At 40.1% G+C, this 19,327-nt stretch overlaps 1 protein-coding gene across 2 annotated transcripts in view; it reads right to left on the bottom strand.

The window, feature by feature from the left end:
• Positions 1 to 1,007: 1,007 nt before the first annotated feature.
• The window catches only part of LOC106892695 (bifunctional heparan sulfate N-deacetylase/N-sulfotransferase 4), a 102,904-nt gene continuing 84,584 nt past the window's right edge, over positions 1,008 to 19,327 (bottom strand). For both annotated transcript variants that reach the window (XM_014950086.1, XM_014950085.1), the window contains 8 exons: positions 18,063 to 18,159; positions 16,788 to 16,911; positions 15,333 to 15,507; positions 14,026 to 14,196; positions 11,529 to 11,638; positions 6,873 to 6,975; positions 6,061 to 6,587; positions 1,008 to 1,494 (listed from right to left, as the gene is read on the bottom strand). In XM_014950086.1, the coding sequence (XP_014805572.1) occupies positions 6,468 to 6,587; positions 6,873 to 6,975; positions 11,529 to 11,638; positions 14,026 to 14,196; positions 15,333 to 15,507; positions 16,788 to 16,911; positions 18,063 to 18,159 (900 nt within the window). In that variant the 3' untranslated portion in view covers positions 1,008 to 1,494; positions 6,061 to 6,467. The remainder of the gene's footprint in view (positions 1,495 to 6,060; positions 6,588 to 6,872; positions 6,976 to 11,528; positions 11,639 to 14,025; positions 14,197 to 15,332; positions 15,508 to 16,787; positions 16,912 to 18,062; positions 18,160 to 19,327) is intronic.

Raw genomic sequence — 19,327 nt, 5'->3', positions numbered from 1 at the left:
GGAAAAAAACCTGGCTTTTCTCTTTTTCAGTAATCTCTTCATTTAGATGTAGAAAAGCATTTGGGATCCAAAGCAGCAGACAGGCGAATGTCTGTGAGGGTTTTTAAAGTGCTTAACTGTCTGACTCCATTGATAACAAATAATTATGATAGAAAGCCAATTGCTTTTTGGTTTCTAAGGGCCTACAAGTCATTTTTTTTTTTTAAACAGACTTAGTCCTAAAATATCTTGAAAATTTTACCTACCATGTCTCCCTTGTCTGAAAGCATCAAGCAGATCTGGAAAGAAGCCAAAACTGGTATTAAGATGTCTGTAATGTCACTTCTAATTTGCTTAACGATAAAAGCTCTAGTGAGGTGTAATTTGCTATTCTGTAAGGTTTGTACTAAGAATCCTTGACTCTGATATGATTTAACCTCATTCTGACATAGATCTGTAAAACAAATGAATATTTTATAATATAAAGTAGAAGCATTATGATATTTTAGGGGAAAAAAATTATCAGTATCTCATAATTCTGAGTGCACAGTTTGAGCCACCTTCAAGGCAATTTGCATCAGCTGAAATCAGGTCCTTTTAAGATTCCTCAAATAGAGCAGAGGAAAAAGCCTGGTGTGATAATTAACGAAAGAACTTGTGTAGGGCTGTCTGAATATCCACACCTCTCATTGAGTGCAAGCGGGTGATACTTCTGAAAAGCAGGACCATAAATGTGTGCTATGCAGCATAACAAACATATAAGTGTCAGACTTGCCTGAATTGATGTTCCCTGCCCGGGAGGAGGAGGAGGGAAGCAGAGGATGAGGTCGATGGCTCTCCCAGCGCTGGTGCAGCCGGTGCTGTAAATCCCACAGTGTGTTGAGGATGGGTGAAAGCCTCGAGGAGTTGCTGAGGCAGGAGAAGGTGAGGCAGGGCATGACTTGAAATATATGGCAGAGGTTATTCAAGAGCAGATTTTGTCTCAGAAAATGGGAAAGAAGATTTAAGGAAAGAAGAAAAGTGCTCTCTATAATACACCATCAGAAGTGTTTATTCTGCGGCAGTGAGAAGAACCAATAATAAGGTGTGTGCACATCAATTATTTAAAACAATTCCAGCAAATACAGACTTTGACCTCCCTCACCATCCCCCCAACAAAAAGACTTTGAGTGATCAAAATTTATTTTAATTCCTTTTTCTTCAACACCAAATGTTTGTTCAACTGAATTTGCTGTCGTCATGTAGGAGGGGAAATAAGATTTTAAAAAAAAAAAAGAGCTTGGGCAAGACAGTGGAGTTTTTCCTCAGTCATCATGAGGATGTCTTTTGTTTTGAAATACTACAGAAATGATAATAAGTCTTATAAAAGTTATCCAGTCACTGGAGCACTGAACACTTCAGAATCTGTGTCGCTTGCAAATCCTTATTTATTTCTGGTAGCTTTTCTGGGATAGTGATGGAGGAATCGAATCCACAGACAGGTCCACACCTTTGCAGTCATGCTAAAAGGATGAACTGGAAGGAGAAAATATAGACATTGTAAGAAATGTTTTCTGACAGGGAAATTCCTATTTCACAACCATATGCTTAAATAAAAAGCAACAATTCCTGGCAGAATTAAGCAGAGATGTATGAACTAGTATAATGATGGACAGACTAACTGTTAAAGCTGAGTTTCATGATCTGATACCGATGAGGACAAATATAGTGAGGTGATCCTATGAGATTTCAGCTCTTTTGAGAAAGAGAGTATCTGCTGGTAAGAGAGAGATGGCACTGCAACCGGAGAGCTAAAATGGCAAAGCTAAATTGCATGTGCAAAGAGAGCTTCTCCTGACACCAGCAGCCAACTTAATCTTACTTAACTACAATAAAATTAGACACTTAGTCTCTGCTGATTTATATACCTGTGTTGTACCTGTTTTACACAGCTGTCACACACTTATACACCTATTATAAACATCAATTTTAAACCCATTATAAACATAATTTGCTACTGATGGAAACTAGATGACTAGTTTGGACTTGATGTCTGACTTTAAGGTGGCCCAGCTTAGGGGAAATGAGCACCCTGCACCCAATTTATTCTTGGCTGATTATTCTGGAGATGAATAATGTTCCCCCGTCTCCAGGGCTCTGCCTGTCACATGCTTTTCAGATGCACTGCGCTGGCTCAAACTTTAACATGAATGGGAAGGGAAGGAGGAGGGGGAAGGAAGAGGAGAAAATAGTCAGCTTCTCTGTTTGTATTCCAGGCATGGCCTGCTGCCTTATTATCACATCAGAGAGTCTGTACCCATCAGTGCTTTCATTACGCAACACTTTCCTTCCCCAAGAATTTATAATTCCGCCATTTTAATTTGTTTTGGGGACACTCTGCAGTCTGATTCCCTATCAGGGAGAAAATTTGTGTTATTAGAAAACATCTATGAGCAGTTAATCCAGCAACTTTATTTTAGACCTTGAGAGGTCAATGCATAATTTAGAAGGCTTTGGATTCCATTCTGATTGCTTCTCGCTCAAAGACAACCTTGATTATACAAGCTTGGTTTTCTGAGGGCCAAAGTCCTGCTTTAATCGTCAAATATGCTGCCACAGACCCTGACGCATGTGTCTGGCCTGTAGGGTTTTCTATTTCTTAGAGTCAGTGAGGAGCAGAGAGGGTAATGCTTGGCGTGGGGAGAGACCAGAAGTGGTGCAGCCCCATGGGGTGTTGGTGGAGGGGATGGCAGGCAGCTCCAACCATGTCAGAGCTGGGGGGAAGAAATCACTGTTCAGCAATAGAAATCAAACTGGTGATAGATTTCCTGCAGTGATGCTTGAACCACACAGATTGTGCCTTATGAAACTGGCTCTTAGGGGCCAACTGGGGTCTGCTAGAATTAACAGGAAGACTCCCACCGGTCTCCACAGGCAGTAGGTCAGGTTCTCAGTGCGGCAAAGCTCCTTCAAACCTCTGCAGGAATCTGTATTTCCAGGGGAATGGGAGCAAACTGCAGTTGCAGCCCTCCAGTATGTAAAACTCCTATTGATTTACAGCCTGTGCTGCATGGAGGTATTGTGGAAATGAATCCAGTAGTTATGAATAGGAAAGAAGGGCCAGCATTATCTTTCCCAGCTACAACCCCCCTGCCGTGAATAAATGTTTCATTTTTATTACATTTGTTTTGCTGGTCTTTAAGGATCCCAACAATTACGTGGTCAGAGATATGAAAAGCATAAAAGAAATCGAGATCATTTACAGCTAGTTCACAAAGGCTCCTCTATAATATGATGATCCAGAGAAATTCTCTGTTGATGGGTCTTATTACAAGTGGAAGGAATGAAACTTTGAAATACTGTTATTTCACCTTTATATGACACATAATGAAGTCAATTCAAATGTCAGTTTTCAATGGAACACGAGATCTCTCAGAAATGTGATGCCCATTCAAACTTAAAAATAACAATGAGATATAAAAATATCCAGTGTGTTTTAAGGACATGATGCTATTACAGAGCTGAGAGTTGGACAGAGCTAATTCACTTTTCTAAATGAAAAGCTAAGAACAAAAAATAATTGTCCAGATTCAATGTATTTGTCCCATTTCCTTGAAAAACTGAAATCAATTATATGTCTATTTAGCTTTTAATCATGAAGTTATGAACTCATCTTTTAATTAACAATGAACCAATTCTAATGCATTTCAACAGCTAAAATTTTATCAAATGGTTGATTTAGATATTCTTCTCTGACCAAGCTTTACTTATCCAAAACTCTCATCAGACTAGTCATCTTTGGCATTATCAGCCAAAGTGTGTGACTTTGCAACAAAGTCTGTAACTGACTCCTCCCCTCCTGCAAAAAAGCCAAAAAACTTTATGTAAGATTCCTTTTATTTGCCATTTAGTTTGCCCTACTTGATTTTAAAGAGTTCTCCTGGTCAAAATATAAGAACTAGAAAAATTACTTTAGGAAAACAAAACAAAATCAAAACCTTCCCTAAGACCCTCCCAGCTCCCTCTCATCTTCAACAACTATAGCTGTGAGATAAAATAACATCCCCTTTTCAGCTCACCTAATTTTAGACCTATACAGCTGAACTCTGCCCTCTGAAGGAGTTGTCTATTGTCCTTTTACAATCAATAGAGAGGAAGAGGCAAGATTTATCTCACTCATCTAAGAAGTTTACTTTGTGATGAGATGAATGGTGTTCTAGAAGCGCTATTTCCCTTCATCACCTATAAAATAAAGTAGATGTCTCACTTATGTGAGATGAATCCCATTTCAATATTTAGAAGGAAACACTGGGCAACGTTTGCCTTTTGGGCTTTCCAGTGTGTTCGTGTATGTCCTTGCGTGCGTAGGCTAGTGCAGCACTGGTGGCGTTGGAAATCTCATAGGGATACAAGGAATACCTGTCCTTGTCCTATTTCCACCCTTGCTGTGGGTCCTCCCACAGAAGAAACAAGGGCTGAGGTGGAGAGCAGGAGCACAAGGGGCCACACAGGGACTTGGTGCTGGTGGCCCCTCAGCCTCTCCTCTGTGCAACCCCTTGGGCTGTGTATGCAAGACCAAGGAAGGCAGTGCTAGTTCCTCTCATGGATGAGGAACCTGGACCACGGGAGTGCTAGGACTGAGAAAAGGGCTGGAATGGTGCAGAAGGAAGAAACGGCCAGACACGTTCAGATGAGCAATGGTGGAGCAAAGTGGTGGAGCCCAAGTGGTGCCAGAGGACGCTCACCAGCCTGTGCTGCTGCTGCTGAGCTGGGAGCAGGATAGGTGGCACCAGGAGAGCTCTGGGAAGCGCTTGACTTGTCAATTGAAAAAAAGTGAGTGTCATGGTCTTGGTGGACGGTCTCATGATTTAGGAGTTTGGAAGTACTAAGACAGATATGTACATGTATTAACTGGTTGGAAGCCCAAACTAATTCAAGCGCTCTCGGGTACCACAGTCCATGATGTGCTCTGATTTGTGCTCCCAGAGGTTAGCTCTCACTAGTCTGAATTCATGGTGCAACCCCAACCTCCAGTTCCGTCTCTTAAGCTAGGAGGCAAGGATCAAATTCATGGGTAGGGGAAAACACAAAGACTCTGCAGCACCTGAAATGGCTTGTGCCTAGGAACTAAGATGGGGAAGTTTGAAAATTAAAAACTACTCCCTCTTTTTGCCACCTAAAGAACATGTAGCAAAGCTTTGCCAGCTTTTGTTTTCTTGAGAAAAAGTGTTACAAGGCTAAAATGCCTAAATGGTGTTCCCTCAGGTTAAATTTCCCGGAGAGTTTCTCCCCAGTCTTGTCAACCTTGCCCACACAAATCTGAGAAGAAAGCACAGTTCATAATATCATATTTTTGGTAAACCCCTTTTTTTTACTTATGGGCATAAAAAGCAGATATTTAACATTAAGTGTGTGTCTAATCTAGATATACAGTTGGTAGACATGTAGGCATAAAAATATATGCACCATATATATATATACATATAGTGGATATGTTTTTCCTTGCAAATCCATTATAATCTATAGAAAGAGTTTATCCTTCAACAAACCAGGTTTTGTTTTGGTTTTGTTTTTTTTTTTCAAAACCTTAACAAATACCATTGGTCATTAAAGTTTTTTTTTCTGTAATAGCTTGCAGACTGAGACCCTAAATGACTAACCCAATCTCTTACTTTGAAGGCTTCAGAGCAAAACTATTGCTTTTGAGATAGAAACAAAATTATTGACATTTAGGTTATTGTTGGTATATCGCTTGCATGGTCTGCTTGGAAAAGGTTTTAATAGTTTTTTAAGGAGTGTTATGGAATTAAGGCAAAATATTTGATATGAATTCACATCTTGGATCTCTGTCATAGCTGCTGTAGGAACCCAAGAGATGCGATGAAAAATTTTATCAGGGTGGCAAAGTAGCCATGTCCATAAGACAGGCAATGAGATCTACTTACATCTGTATTAGTATCTAATGCTACGCGTATCATAACCATTATGGATCCCACCTAAAGAGTGCTGAATATCCCCCTATAAAATGATAGGAAAACTTGCAGGGTTGGGGGGAAAAAAACAGTGAAAACAAAGACGGAAAAACCCCAGGGGATGACCAACCTCACAGTCCAGCGAGAGATGTTCCCATCCTTTGCCCGTGTCCTGACAGACTGCAATTTGTCACATACACTGAAGTCAATCCGTCCTACACACAGTTTCTGGTACGTCCCGGTGAACTGAGGAACTAGGCTATGCACGAATCCTGGTCTGGATAAAGAGTAATGCCACGTAGCTCCGAATTATTTCCTGGAAGCTGACAACAGGGGTTGATGCTAATAACTGTCAGCGCGTGCATAAAAACAGTTGTCGGGTTTTTTTATTCTTTTGTGTGGGTTTGTTTTTTTTTTTTGTTAATAGAAAGAGCGTTATTCATGAGGTCCTCTACTGACGATCACAAGTGAGTCGGAGAAGCAGGGGGTTTGACGGTGAAGGAAATCGTCCTTACGTGGGTCCCCTGCCCTTGGGTGCTACCTGACCTTCTGCAGCTCCTGTCTCAGCCAGGAGGGCAGGGGCTGCCCCAGCCTGTGCAGCAGCTTGGACAACTCCACGTTGTGGTCTCTGTAGTAGCTTGACAGAAACGCTCGAGACTGAGAAGGGTGGAAAAAAAATAACAATAGTCAAAGAAGGAACCCACCTGATGGCAGATTTCGGTAGGTGCTTTGGCAGGGAGCTGTGCACTGCTCCCAGAGAGGGACTCTTAAGAAGGGGCAATTATCTCTTGTCATTCAAAACTCATTAAAAGTTTCTTATTTTTAAAAATATCAAGCTAGTGAAAATAATTAATAACAAAAATAATCAGCATGTTTATTTTTGGAGTCAAGCACAGGGTCAATATTAAAAAATGTTAACTTAAATCTCTAGAAAGCCCTTACCTCTTGGTCCATAGGTGGGTATTTTCGACCTTTGCTTTTTCCCAGGCACTTTGTTTTCCCTCCTTCCAATAACTGGCACCAAAAGCCTTTCTGAGGGTCAAACCTATAGAGGATTATATTTTTTGAAATATCTTACTACTGAAGAATATCCCAGCCACTAAAACATCAGTGTAAGCCAATAATCATTGCTGCACACATCTCTCCAGATGACTGAAATACTGAGGACAGAGTAGGAAACAGCTTTCCTCTCTTCTGAAAGCTCTGGGAATTTATTTTTTCCACAAATTTGCCTTGGGAGTTCTTCTTGCTCAAGGCAAGAAGTTTTTCACATCGTGCTTTACCTACACTAGTTAATTTTTATTCTGCTTGTCCAGCATATAGGGTACAAGTTTTAAGTGTTGATCTATAGGACGCCAGTCAAGGTCCTGAGTTCAAGGATCTTACACGACCCCACTCCGGACTGCGATTCATATTTTATTGTCTGGTTTTGGCCAGAGATTTTATTCATGTCAAACTGCTCCATGTATCCCTGCAGGATGCTAATGTTTTGATCGATTGACACTTGAACAAAGAATGTTTTGTTGAAAAAAAAATAATTGGCTCTTTTCCTGAAATTCAACGCACTATATTCTCAAGGACTTTATCAGCTGTGTTGAAGGAAACCTCTCCATATGGCCAGTTGGAGTTGATGCTATTGTAGGTCAGCACTGCCAAGGTGAGAGGGGTTAAAAAGCGCATCTATTTGCTGACTCCAACAGCCACAGACTTGATTTATAAAGAAAATGGTGAGAAACGATGAGAAATATAATACTGAAATATTTCAGTTGATTTTTGAGTGAGATAGATAGGTGGTGTTCAGGTCTACTGAAAGAACTGCTGGTTGGCTGATATAATTCAACTGCACCTGAGAAGTTGGTTGTTCCATATCATTAGATCTAAATATAATTTTCATTCCAAAGATGGCATTGTAGCATAAACACTGTCTTAGCAGTCTTATCTGAAATATGCAATTTTATTTTGATGTCTAAAATTCAAAGATATAGCAATTTTAGATTAAGGCTTTAAAACACGTACTCACTAAGGAATGAACAACATGCAGCGTTCAGTTTGGAATTTATTGCTATGGGACTTGCGGCATGCATAAAACATTGAAAAGGTTCGCATTTCTGCTATTCAGCAGATGTTTGAAAAGGATGAAGTATAATTGGCTGGAACACGAAGTTAATTAGTTACAGACTACCTTTTTGCCCTGGGTCTATCTGCACAACACAGGTGCCCCTGCAATTTGCTGCTGTACATAAGTGAACTAATTTCTGGAGAAGGGTGAAGCTTCTTCACATTTTTTTTCTTGTCCAGCCTATTATTGCAGGTCTGACCCTTGTTTTGTAAATTGTCTCAGTAGCTGTTTCAATTAAAAATAAATAAATCATTGATTAAATGGATATATCGATGATAGATTCATTTCTACTTTGGCCTTTTCCATCTGCTGATTGTATGGTGAAGTACTTTAGTTGGCTTACACTAATTTCCCAAGAGAAGCAGCAATATAGTGAGCTGGGTAAAAGGCAAACTGCAAAACTATGCCCCAAACAATATTTCTGCCTCAGAAGGAGCATATTGAACATTATTAAGAGAATCTGCAAATTTGGAGAGGGGAAAAGAGGGTAAGACAGCTTGGGTTGAATTCAGCCCATTGTGTTCAGGTATTACGAAGCTCTCAGGACTCCTGAAAACGTTATTGGGCACAATCGAAGTACTTATTTAAAAACAGTGATAGCCTTAAGAATAAAGTCACAAGTGAGATTTTTAAAGCAGTCAGCAGAAACTTTTTCTCCAGGCCAGGTTTTATTCTCTTCCCTTGCAGACGATACCTGTGGGAGGTGGACAGTTAAAGCTGGCCATCCACATGCCCACCCTACCTCTTGGGAAGTCACCACCTGATGTTAAAGGATCCCAGTGTCTTTCTGTTGGTGGTATTATGTGTAAAAGCCATGCAACATTAGTTGATTTTACCCATTTGGTTTTTTTTTTTTCCACTACTCTAATTAAAGGTGTAGGGTGTAGAATCACATAGAACAGTTTGGGTTGGAAGGAACTGTTAAAGGCTATCTAGTCCAACCCCCTTGCAATGAGCAGGGATATCTTCAAACAGATCAGGTTGCTCAGAGTCCCTTCCAAGATGACTTTGAATGTTTCCAGGGATGGGGCATCTGCCACCTCTCTGGCCAACCTGAGCCAGTGTCTCACCACCCTCAGTGTGAAAAATGTCTAGTCTTAATCTAGGTCTTCTTTAGCAGCGTGTGTAGGAAGCGATGACCTAGTTGCCATCTCAGCTGTGGCTCTTACTAACCTGGTGTGATGTACACCTCTCTCCAGATGCCCAAGCCCTGCCTCTTTCTCCCCTCTGCTCTCTTTCCATGGCTCGGATCAGTACCTTCTTTCTGCCTTGGTTGATTTTACTCTCCTATAAGACGTTCACGTAATTACTCAGGGTGATGGACTTGTTGCTCACTGGTGTTTGCAGGACTGGGTCCTTAGGCTGCTTTGTGACAACTTTAAAAATGTGTGCTATACAGTTATTAGTCAGTAATGACTAGGAACGATCCTATGCAATGTTTTTTACTTTGACAGTCCTGTCATAAAGTAACTATGTTGTTTAATGCATTTTTCTCTTCTTTCCTAAATCCATAGAGAAATGTGTGCTTCCACAGCATTTTTGCATTCTTGATGCCTCTAAACAGTGATTGTATAATTTTATAGATCTGTTTACAATCAGGTTTTCCTGTCCAAACAACTGTGAGGCCAAATTTTTTCCTGGTGTGTTACTCCACTGACTTTAATTTAGTTACAGAGAGGAAGATATATGTATGTGGGTGTGTATTTTTAAAAACCTAGCAGAAGGCACTGCAGATGTGCAGCAGCAGTTGTTCAAACATCAGTAGTTCAGCTGTATATTCGAAATCCTCCTGTATTTCATCTGCTTTGGAAAACAATGACTTAAAAAATTACATTCCGAAACCCCAAATTTTCCCTCTAGAAAAAAAATTTGGCAGAGCAACATTCTTAAGACCCAGAGAGCAACCAGCTCTCAACTCTCGCTTTATACCGATTATATAAACAACCATAACCCTCCCAGTGGAGGAAACATCAAACACTAATCATAAGTAGAGAGGAGGCAGTGTGGGTTAGGTGGAAAGCCTGTGGTCTCAGTGTCCTATGGTTTTTCCTAGTAGCAGCCTGCAGGGAAAGTGGGGTTCAGACTTTTCTAATTCCCACCCCATGTGCAGGATCATGCTTGCACACTGACTTGGAAAAACCTTCTTCTCAGCCTATGGATGTCCCAGAGCTCTCCCAGCCCAGTGCTTCTGGCTGTAACAAGGTGATGCTCCTCATACGGAGAGGCTCAATGCAAAAGCTTCTTACAATTTTCTGCTGGACTAAGAAGGGAGAGAGAAATTCAGCCCACTCTCACCCCTTCAGAGACTCTGCCTTCCTGCAGGGAACTGAGAAATGGCAAAGAGAGAGTGCCACACTCTCCAGGCAGAGACACAGGCCATTAATTCCCTTTGATGGCGAAAGCCTCACCCTCTGGGGAGCGAGGATGAGAAATGTGATCCAGGCTCATCACACCTGCCTTTGCTAGATCACTACCAAAGGCTGTGGGAAGTCAATCAAAGCGTTTTCCCTAAGTTCAGGGGACCTTGATTTGGCCTCCTGCAGAGCACCAGTGGTTTTGGCACTGACATCCCGGACCATGGACAGTCAGGCTGCTCAGTCTGAGGATGTTGTGCTCCACAGGCAAATACAAGGTTCTTCCCATGCTCCAGGTGCTGCGCTTGAGCTTGGCACTTCCAGGTTAGGGATCTACTATTAATAGCTTATAATTTTACCAAACTTTAAGATTATAGACTAAATAATTCTGTGCCATGTGTCTGGCAACTACCAGTTCAGCAGAATTGGCTCAACCATCTACAAAAAGGGGATGAGGGAATTATATATTTGGTCCACGTTATAAGCAAACAATCAAGAAGCCATGTGACCAGATGAATCTTGTCACACAGAGTGCTTCTAACCCCATCTCTGCCATTAGACTCCAATATGAATGTGATAAAAATGTTTAAGCCAAGTTTTTCACACCTAAGTTGTCTTCAGCTCCTGGAGAGGAGACTGCCATATAGTTCAACAGTCTGATGTGCAAATGTGTTCTCAGCTGTTACATGCACAACTCGCATCAGCTGAATGTACCTTTTAAACAGTGCAGGGATTAAAGCAAAACTAGGTACCTGAGAAAACAGGTCCTGGGCATCTCTGATGAAGCACTCAAACTTAGACATGTTTTTTACATTAATCTGGGCCTTTGTTCTGTGCCTAATGAAAATACTGTGCAGTCATTGGTTCTGTATATTGTGCAAAGTGTAGTCTGCATGTGGAAATGTATGTACTCAGGCAATTAAATTCTATAATATATAATAGGTATACATGTTAAAGGAAAACTGGATGAATGCTAAACATAACTTGAAGAACGCCCCAAGATTTTAAAGATTGTCATTGTTGTAATGTGTTTTTTCTTTGTTTGTAATTAATGATGAAGTGATCTTGGTAGGAGGGGATGTACACTGTGATCCCATAGGGTAGATAATAAAGGAACAGACTCACGTTAGAGCTTCAGAGTAATTATAATGAGGAGAGACTCCAAGAAACTTCTGCACTTCATCCATCACAGTAGCTGGGTCGCTTCTTAGCTGCTGTCCATCAATAATAAGTAACTGTAGGGGTAAACATGCTGGCTATTTAGAAACAGGACTACAGTTAATGAAAGAATTACATTATTTCCCTTCTGTGACAACATGGATTTAAATTAACATGTGCCTTTATGCAGTGCTAATAGCAATCATATGGATGAACTTTTTAGATATTTACTTTTTACTCTGTTATGTTGAATCTTATAGGTGGGAACCTTGTAACTCTGTGTGTGCACATTGTTCAAATGCAAGAGTTAAATCTCATAAACGAAACCCAAGACTCGGAGAATTCTGAGAAAAAGAGATAAGCAATATAAAAATATTGTTGAGGTTTAGAATGTGTCTGTAGAAAATCTGGCAAGGAATAAGCAATATAACAGAAAATCTTAAATATATCTATCTTAGAATTAGATGTTTCGAAACTATACAGTTACATGTTTAAATGTGAGATTGTGGCAATTTATTTGAAACTTACAACCAGTCTATCAAGTATATAGGCTTGCAAAATTGTAAACAAAGGGTTTTTTTGTTTTATTTTTAATTAGAGATTGATGTGATGCAAAGGTACATGGAGCTCCACAAGCAAATGTTAAGACAATATATCAAATGTCTACTGGAGTATCAAGCAGTATTACTAATAATTATTCTGGGCAGATGTGTTTTATATTTATTGTGAAAGCTTATTATGAATTATTAAGTTTTTGAGTGCACAGGCTGAGTGAATGCATACTACTGAGTGCCCATTAGTAAGCACCGTGAATGTACTCTGTGTGCACCTTATTAAGAATGAGTGCATTTTGTTGTGTATCTTGTAAAATTAATCACTGTAACTATGAAACATGAGCAGTTACTGGTTTTACAAGAAATATGTCGATGTGCCACTGAATGTTTAATAAGAGGGCTGCACTTGCTCTTTGCTACGTCAGGAGAATCATAGAATTGTCTAGGTTGGAAGGCACATTTAAAATCATCAAGTCCAACCATCACCTAACACTGCCAAACCACCACTAAACCATGTCCCTCAGCACTGGGTCTACCCATCTTTTAAATGCCTCCAGGGATGGTGACTCCACCACTTCCCTGGGCAGCCTGTTCCAATGCCTGACAACCCTTTCAGTGAAGAATTTTTTCCTAATATCCATGCTAAACCTTCCTGGTGAATGAGAGGGGTAGCAGCCCTGGGTGAGGGCAGAAAAAGAGCACAGGTAACAGGGCATGGAATGTTGGGCACCCTTTGCATATCCCGAATTTACCAGGACAGCCCCTTCTCCCTCAGAGGAATAAGTTGGGATGCAGTGGCTGATGAGGAGACATGCCCTGTGTGCTCCTAGGGCAATGCTGCCTGGGAGTGCCCTTGCTGAAAGCTCAGATGCTTGAGGCAGTACTCCTTCCCCTCTTATGAAAGAGCAGAAAGGTTAGAGATGAAAGGAGAAAGTAAATGACTAACTGAGACTTTCTCCTTTCTCCTGGAAATGGGATTGACCTGCTTCTCCTCTTTGTCATACAGCTGCAACTGTATAAAAAGAAAAGCGAGGATTGCCAAAAGACAGAGCTTTTATTCATTTCTATTTCTTTTTTTGTTTGGTTTTTTTTTTTTTTTTTTTTTTACCAGGTTGCTGACTAAATAGGCAACACTCAGTTCTACCTCCTTTCAGCAAAATTCTGTCCCTCACAGAGCAATCTCTGGAGATACATGTTCATTATGCTTCCTCATTAAATACCCTTTTACAACTTTTTCTTAGAGTAGATAGGCATATGAACTGAGCTATCGACCACATCTGTGGGAAAAATATTTTGTAGTACTAAAATGTTTCCTTTAGGTTTATATCTGTAAACAATTTTTTTTTTTAGTAATTCTATAGGTCTATGTGTTCATGTAATTTTTTCATGGTAAGGATTATAAAAGACAATTCAATAAAACATCTGAAGGAAGATGGAGCAAAAGAAGGAATTTCTGCTCTAACATTGAGAAAGGCTAATTCCTTATCAGGATCAAACAAATGTGAAATTTTATATGAAGGGGAGTGAGTGGGAAGCGGAATGACATTTCTTCTTAGAAAAAGCCCTGGCATTTTCTAAATAAATTTGTCAAACCTTCCCACAATGTCTCATGTTGCAGCTGCTTGTTTCTTGGGACCCAGAAGCCTTGGTAATCTTAGCTGATCCTGAAAGGAACCCCCAAACTCCCCATCAAACCCATGTGGCCACAGTTCATAGCATTTTCCTGTTGCATCTTTTCCATCAGACGACAGAAAAATCACCAGACTTCTGCCAAATATCCCGATTTTGTCGAATCTGCATTTCCTAACAGCTGAGAGTTCCAGCCGGAAATATCCCATCACTTCTAATGATGAGGCCATACTCATTGAGGAGAACTGAGGAGACTGGCAAAACAACAGGTTGGAAATTACCTGTGAAGCAGGGTAATGAGTTAACCATCTTTCAATATGGACAGCATACCATCCAGGCGTCAGGCATCTCTTCTGGAGAATCCTTATCTCCGAGGGTGCCCAATGGCTGGACGTTATGACTTCATAAAAATTGAATTTCAGGGCAGTGGGGTCCTCGTGAGATCGCTGGTGCTAATGGGAGATATTTAGACACATATCACAAGGATGCTGAAGATTATGCTGTAAGCCTCCCGAGAGCTGTCGCAAAGGCTGTGCTGGCACGGCCAGCTTCGCTGCAGCCTCAGCGGCCCCTTGGGTCCCCACCAGTGCCAATTCAGCCAAGTAGGAGCCAAGGGGGGACCAGAAAGCACGATGGGGCCACCTTTCAGTCAAGGGCCCTCCTGGGACAGGCAGGAGGGGAGCTGAGGAACCGAATTCTGCCAAAGTAGGCAGAATTATTTTTATTGTGGTTTTTTTTTTTTTTTTACTTTGCATCTTGCATCAGCAGTTGTGAAGGTGGAAATGAGATATTAAAAAGGGTGCAAACTGCAGCCCTAGGCTATATTTTATTTCCCACAGAACTCATAAAAACAGTATCAGACATGATGTATTTTGTGCTTATTGCATCATTATTAATTTGTGTCTCTGTAACACTGCTTTTAGTATTTTCTTTATCTGTGTGACAACACCATATCTTACATACTTCCTTAAACATCTCTTTAAAGATAGGCTTTTTTTAAATAGTGCAGACTTTGTTATGGAAAGGTGTGGGCTCAGTAAAAGGCAAGAAAGAGCATCCTGGAATTTCCTCAAAAAAATAACAAGCTTTCCTTTGTTTCCAAGGAGAGAAAAAAAAACCCAACTCTCCAGACATAGCTCTTTCTAATTCCTTCAAAACTTTAGAAGATACTGCATGCATTTGTACACCACCACATATTGCTCAGCCTACATGCTGAAGGATGGGATGAGGTACCAGGTTCTCAGCATCAAGAGCTCTGATTTTCTAGCTAGGCCATGCTCATTTTCCCCTGTGTCTCTCCCTGGGTGAGGAACACTGTTTTTCCTCTATGCCGTGTCAGCTGTAATTGAGATTAAACTGTTTGTTTACAGCTGGTGGCAGCTCTGTGCTGAGAAGTTTCATCATTTATGACACTGGTGTCACAGGTGCCAACTGCAAAAGCTGGCATTCAGCATCCTTCCACTTCTACAGAGTGCAAATGCTTTGCGATAAATCCCATTCTTGCTCAAGGACACAAATTCCCACTGACACTGGCCATCATTCCCTGCCATCGATTTCACTGTCTGTTTTTTGAAGGCAAGGTCCGTACCTGGTACCAGGAATACGCCCGATCGGATGGGTCGATGAGGATGGTGATGATCTTGGCCTTGGGGATGAGGGAAGCAGCTCGTTTAGGGGCTTCCTCAGAATGGAAATAATTGGCACTTTTCTCAAAGAGGAGGTCAGTGGTGATGTTGGAAGGAGTGGGGAAGAAATCCATGTACCTGGGAGGTGAAGAGACTTGTTAGAATTAGCAGAATCACAAAACGGTCATATCCCTGTACTTCCCATTTCATGGTAGGTGAAAAGGTGAATTTTCAGACATAATTCACAGGAAGCAAAATTGAATTTTTCAGCTCACTCGAGAACTGGAATAGGGGGAACACATCTTGGCTCTTATGTGGTGCTGGTAATAGCTAAAGCCTCCATGAAGTCAAGTAATTAGGTTTTTCCTTTGATGGATGGGATTTTTGCTAATAAGTTCAATGTCAAAGGGATATCTTTCACCAATTTGGAGTGAGTTTAGTTTTAGATGCAGGAAAAAAAGGCAAAACTTCAAAATGTCAGCCATTTAATTTTTACATTGTTGAAATATTTCATTTTGGAACCAACAAATCTTTCATTTTAGACTTTTTCGGAATGCAAAATTTGAATTTTGTCTTTGAATGGTCTTTTCCACCTAAAATTGATTGGAAGTAAAAGTAAGTGAAACAGAAGGTTCAACTGAAAGGGTGAAGAATTCAAATGAAGCAAAAGGTGAAATTGTTTTGGAGGCATTTTTTGGTGAAGAGAAATGCCAAGCCTTTCTTTCCCTTTATTTTTCATGACACCTTGAACTGAGAAGCTGGTCTTGTAGTTGTGGGGAGAGTTTGCTTTTATTGGTCATTCTCGTTTGCTCCGCATGCCCTCCAGGCTATACGTGGGCAAGGGAAACTGCTCAAGATTAATCTGTTTCTGTGTTATGTGATGTTTGTCTTATATTTCAGTTTTCACACAAGGATGAGAACTGCTTTTCCCTGTAGAAGCGAAAGCCTTACAAAAATGTTTTTCTTGTGCAAAAATAGTAAAAGCAATATTTAAAATTGTGATAGGAATACCAGCTGAAATGTTTCACGGTGGTTTTTTTTTTTTTTCTCATGAAGAGACAAATCAAATCTTACTTCATGAAAAGCCGCTTTTGAAGAAAAGGAGTGTAAGTCAGTATAGACACAGTTATGAAAAGACAGAGGTGCTATTCAGCATGAAGACAGACATTGTAACTGAGCTGGCTATTGTATTCATTTGTGAAAAAAAATAAGAAAATTGGTACTGTAATATCTAAACAAAATTAAGGACTTGATTAAATATCCCATCATTCCAAATTAGTTTCTCTTTCTGTCTGATAACACCAAGCATAACAAATTCTTCCAGTCATTATGTCAAAGTCATACATGCTGCTGTAATTGTTCCATTGTGATTTACCGTGTATTAATAATGTACACTTCTTTTTTGTTATTCTTCTTACCAGTCAATTCCCTTGTGGTAGTTGTTTCCGTTGAAGAACTGAACTTCTTCAAAAGTTTTTGGACTAGGAAGATTACTGATAATGGAAGGATGCATCAGAAGAAATAAATAAAGAGCTGTTGTTCCTACGACAACAAGAGATGCCATTAGGAAACAGAAAAAAAAAAACCAAACCCTTTGACTTTATTTCATTCAAGAAAGTACTTTAAATCAATGCATGCTGAGTTATACAGGAAAATTAGGCTACCTTTTAGAAGAAAGTCACCTACTGATGAAAGGCCTGTGTAAGTTCATGGGGCTCTCAGAGGGAGGGGGGAATACGTGTGGACTTCTCTGCTCAGAGAACTTTTCATTATCTCCAAACTCTGAATTCTTCTCTCTGGTGCAAGCATGATATTGCTGTTCACAACATTGCTTGCCTGACTTTCTGTTTAACCAGTGAGGGAATTTGGCCTGAACACATTTGATTTCAAACTATTTATGTTGCACAAAACTTTTCAAAAGCACTGATTATGGGATTATGCTTTCGTTGCTCCCAGAACTGCACTTCCGTCTTCTGTGTATTTTTCCTTGTGGTCTGCTATTGAGGAATAAACCGTTTATTTCAATGCTAACAAACCCGTATGTAATAAGTATGTTTTAAAATCCCAGTAACAGTACTTTTGTTTGTTTGACAAAAACAACTGGAAATGATATATGGTGGTAAACAGGATTTTGGAGAACATGTCTTTAAACTTGCTCTTCAATGATTTCATGCTATGCAAGCTATCGTTGGACTATGAATCAAGACCTGCTATCTCTTTGTCACTGTCGCAGAATTTCTATATCGTCTTGGATTAGTCATTTATTTCCCTGCCTCAGCATCCACTTTCTGTAATATGTCCACAACAGTAATAGCTGTCTTGGGAGTGGGAGTATGGGGCTTAATTGGAATAATGCCCTGAGACCCTCAGAGGCCTGCAAGGTGGTAAATAAGTTTGTTGTCAATTAGGGACTCAAATGATGTTGAAATAATTTGTCGAAGAACTTAATAACAATTTTAACATAGGGTAGCCTGACAGAATGGGGATTTTTTTATGGTGAATGAATGCAATTTTTCTACAGAAACAGTTCTCCCTTTCTGTTGGCAGCAAAGGAGTTGCTATCTGAATCCTGTAGGGATGGGGAGTGCATTGTCTTTATACCAGGGAGTTGGCTTCAATTTACAAGACATGAATACACAGGTACAAAACTGGGGGGGGGAGCTAGCTTTGGTTACAAATTCATTACTTCTTACCTGTTTTCTGGGGTCCTATCACAAGAAATTTGGGTAGGTGGTCACATGTTTTGTCTCTGGACCAAATGTCCCTGTGTCGTTTATCATCACACGGATTCTGAAGACAAAAAGGTGGTTGTGAACATCACGCTGGGGGTATCATAAATATTTGCATGCACATGAGTCTTTGCAGGGTCTAAATGTTATGCACTACTGCCAGACCCTGATGCTAAGTAGTAAAATCCCACATTTCCTCATAAGAGTTTACTCTTGACAGATATTGAGGGCTCTGGTATGGATCCATGGAAGCATTCAGGTATGCAGGGACCAAACTCCTGGGCATCCTTCAGGACCAGTCGTTCCAGGTGTCCCAGTGAAGCCAGTAATGCTACACAGTTGTGCAAATCCTGGAAGGATTGGTGTAAAAATCTGCACCCTGTGAGCCTGCTGCATTTCCTTCTTCGTTAGTCAGGCTCATTTAATAAACCCAGAGTCTGCAGGCATGTAGGTAGGCACGTATGTGGTCCCTTTGACTAAAATTCAATGTGTATATAATGGTTTTACATGACTGAGGATTAAGTTCAGTCATTAGAAAAAAAAAAAAAAGAAAAAAAATAGAAGAAAAAAGATTAAAACATTGATTTAATCAAGTTTTCATTTGAGGTTAAAATGAAAACCTCTGTTTGAATAGCTTCAAGGCATTACTTTCTTAGGTGACAAAATGGTTTCAGATGCATAGGACTTAGTGCCAATTTTAATTTACATAAGAACCCAAAAGGAAGGGCAAAATAGAAATGTGGGATATTATTCATCTCCTTATCTTTCTACTACCTATGAATGCAAAATAAAAATGTGTGAACAAAAGACCCCACAGAAGAAGTTAGGATTGACTGCTCTTTAAAGCAGTTACCATATAGATACTGCTTTTGCATAGAATTTGGGTAGTAATAGAAGATACAGTTTTCTAGTGAATAAAGTTAAAAAAATATAATGAAGAAAATCATTAACGGATGTGAATCACTGCAGCTCCACTAAACTCAATTGAAATATTATAGATTTATACTTCTTTTGCGTCTGGGCCAAAAATAATAGGGAAATTTCCTGCTCCTTTTTGCCAGTGTAAGCCCAAAATAACTGCACAGATCTCCATGGTGTCACTCTGGATTTATGCCTGCATAGCTAAAAGCACAGCGTGGCACATCATACTCTGAATAAGAGAAGAGCCAGATATGTGTAACAATGATTAGGAAATTACAGTGTTGAGATTACAAGCAGCACTATTGTGC

Source organism: Calidris pugnax, unplaced genomic scaffold (assembly GCF_001431845.1).
Source record: "Calidris pugnax isolate Ruff unplaced genomic scaffold, ASM143184v1 scaffold42, whole genome shotgun sequence".
NCBI classification, from domain to species: domain Eukaryota; kingdom Metazoa; phylum Chordata; class Aves; order Charadriiformes; family Scolopacidae; genus Calidris; species Calidris pugnax.
The sequence above is the reverse complement of the archived record's forward strand: the minus strand, read 5'-3'. Positions and strand labels throughout refer to the sequence as shown.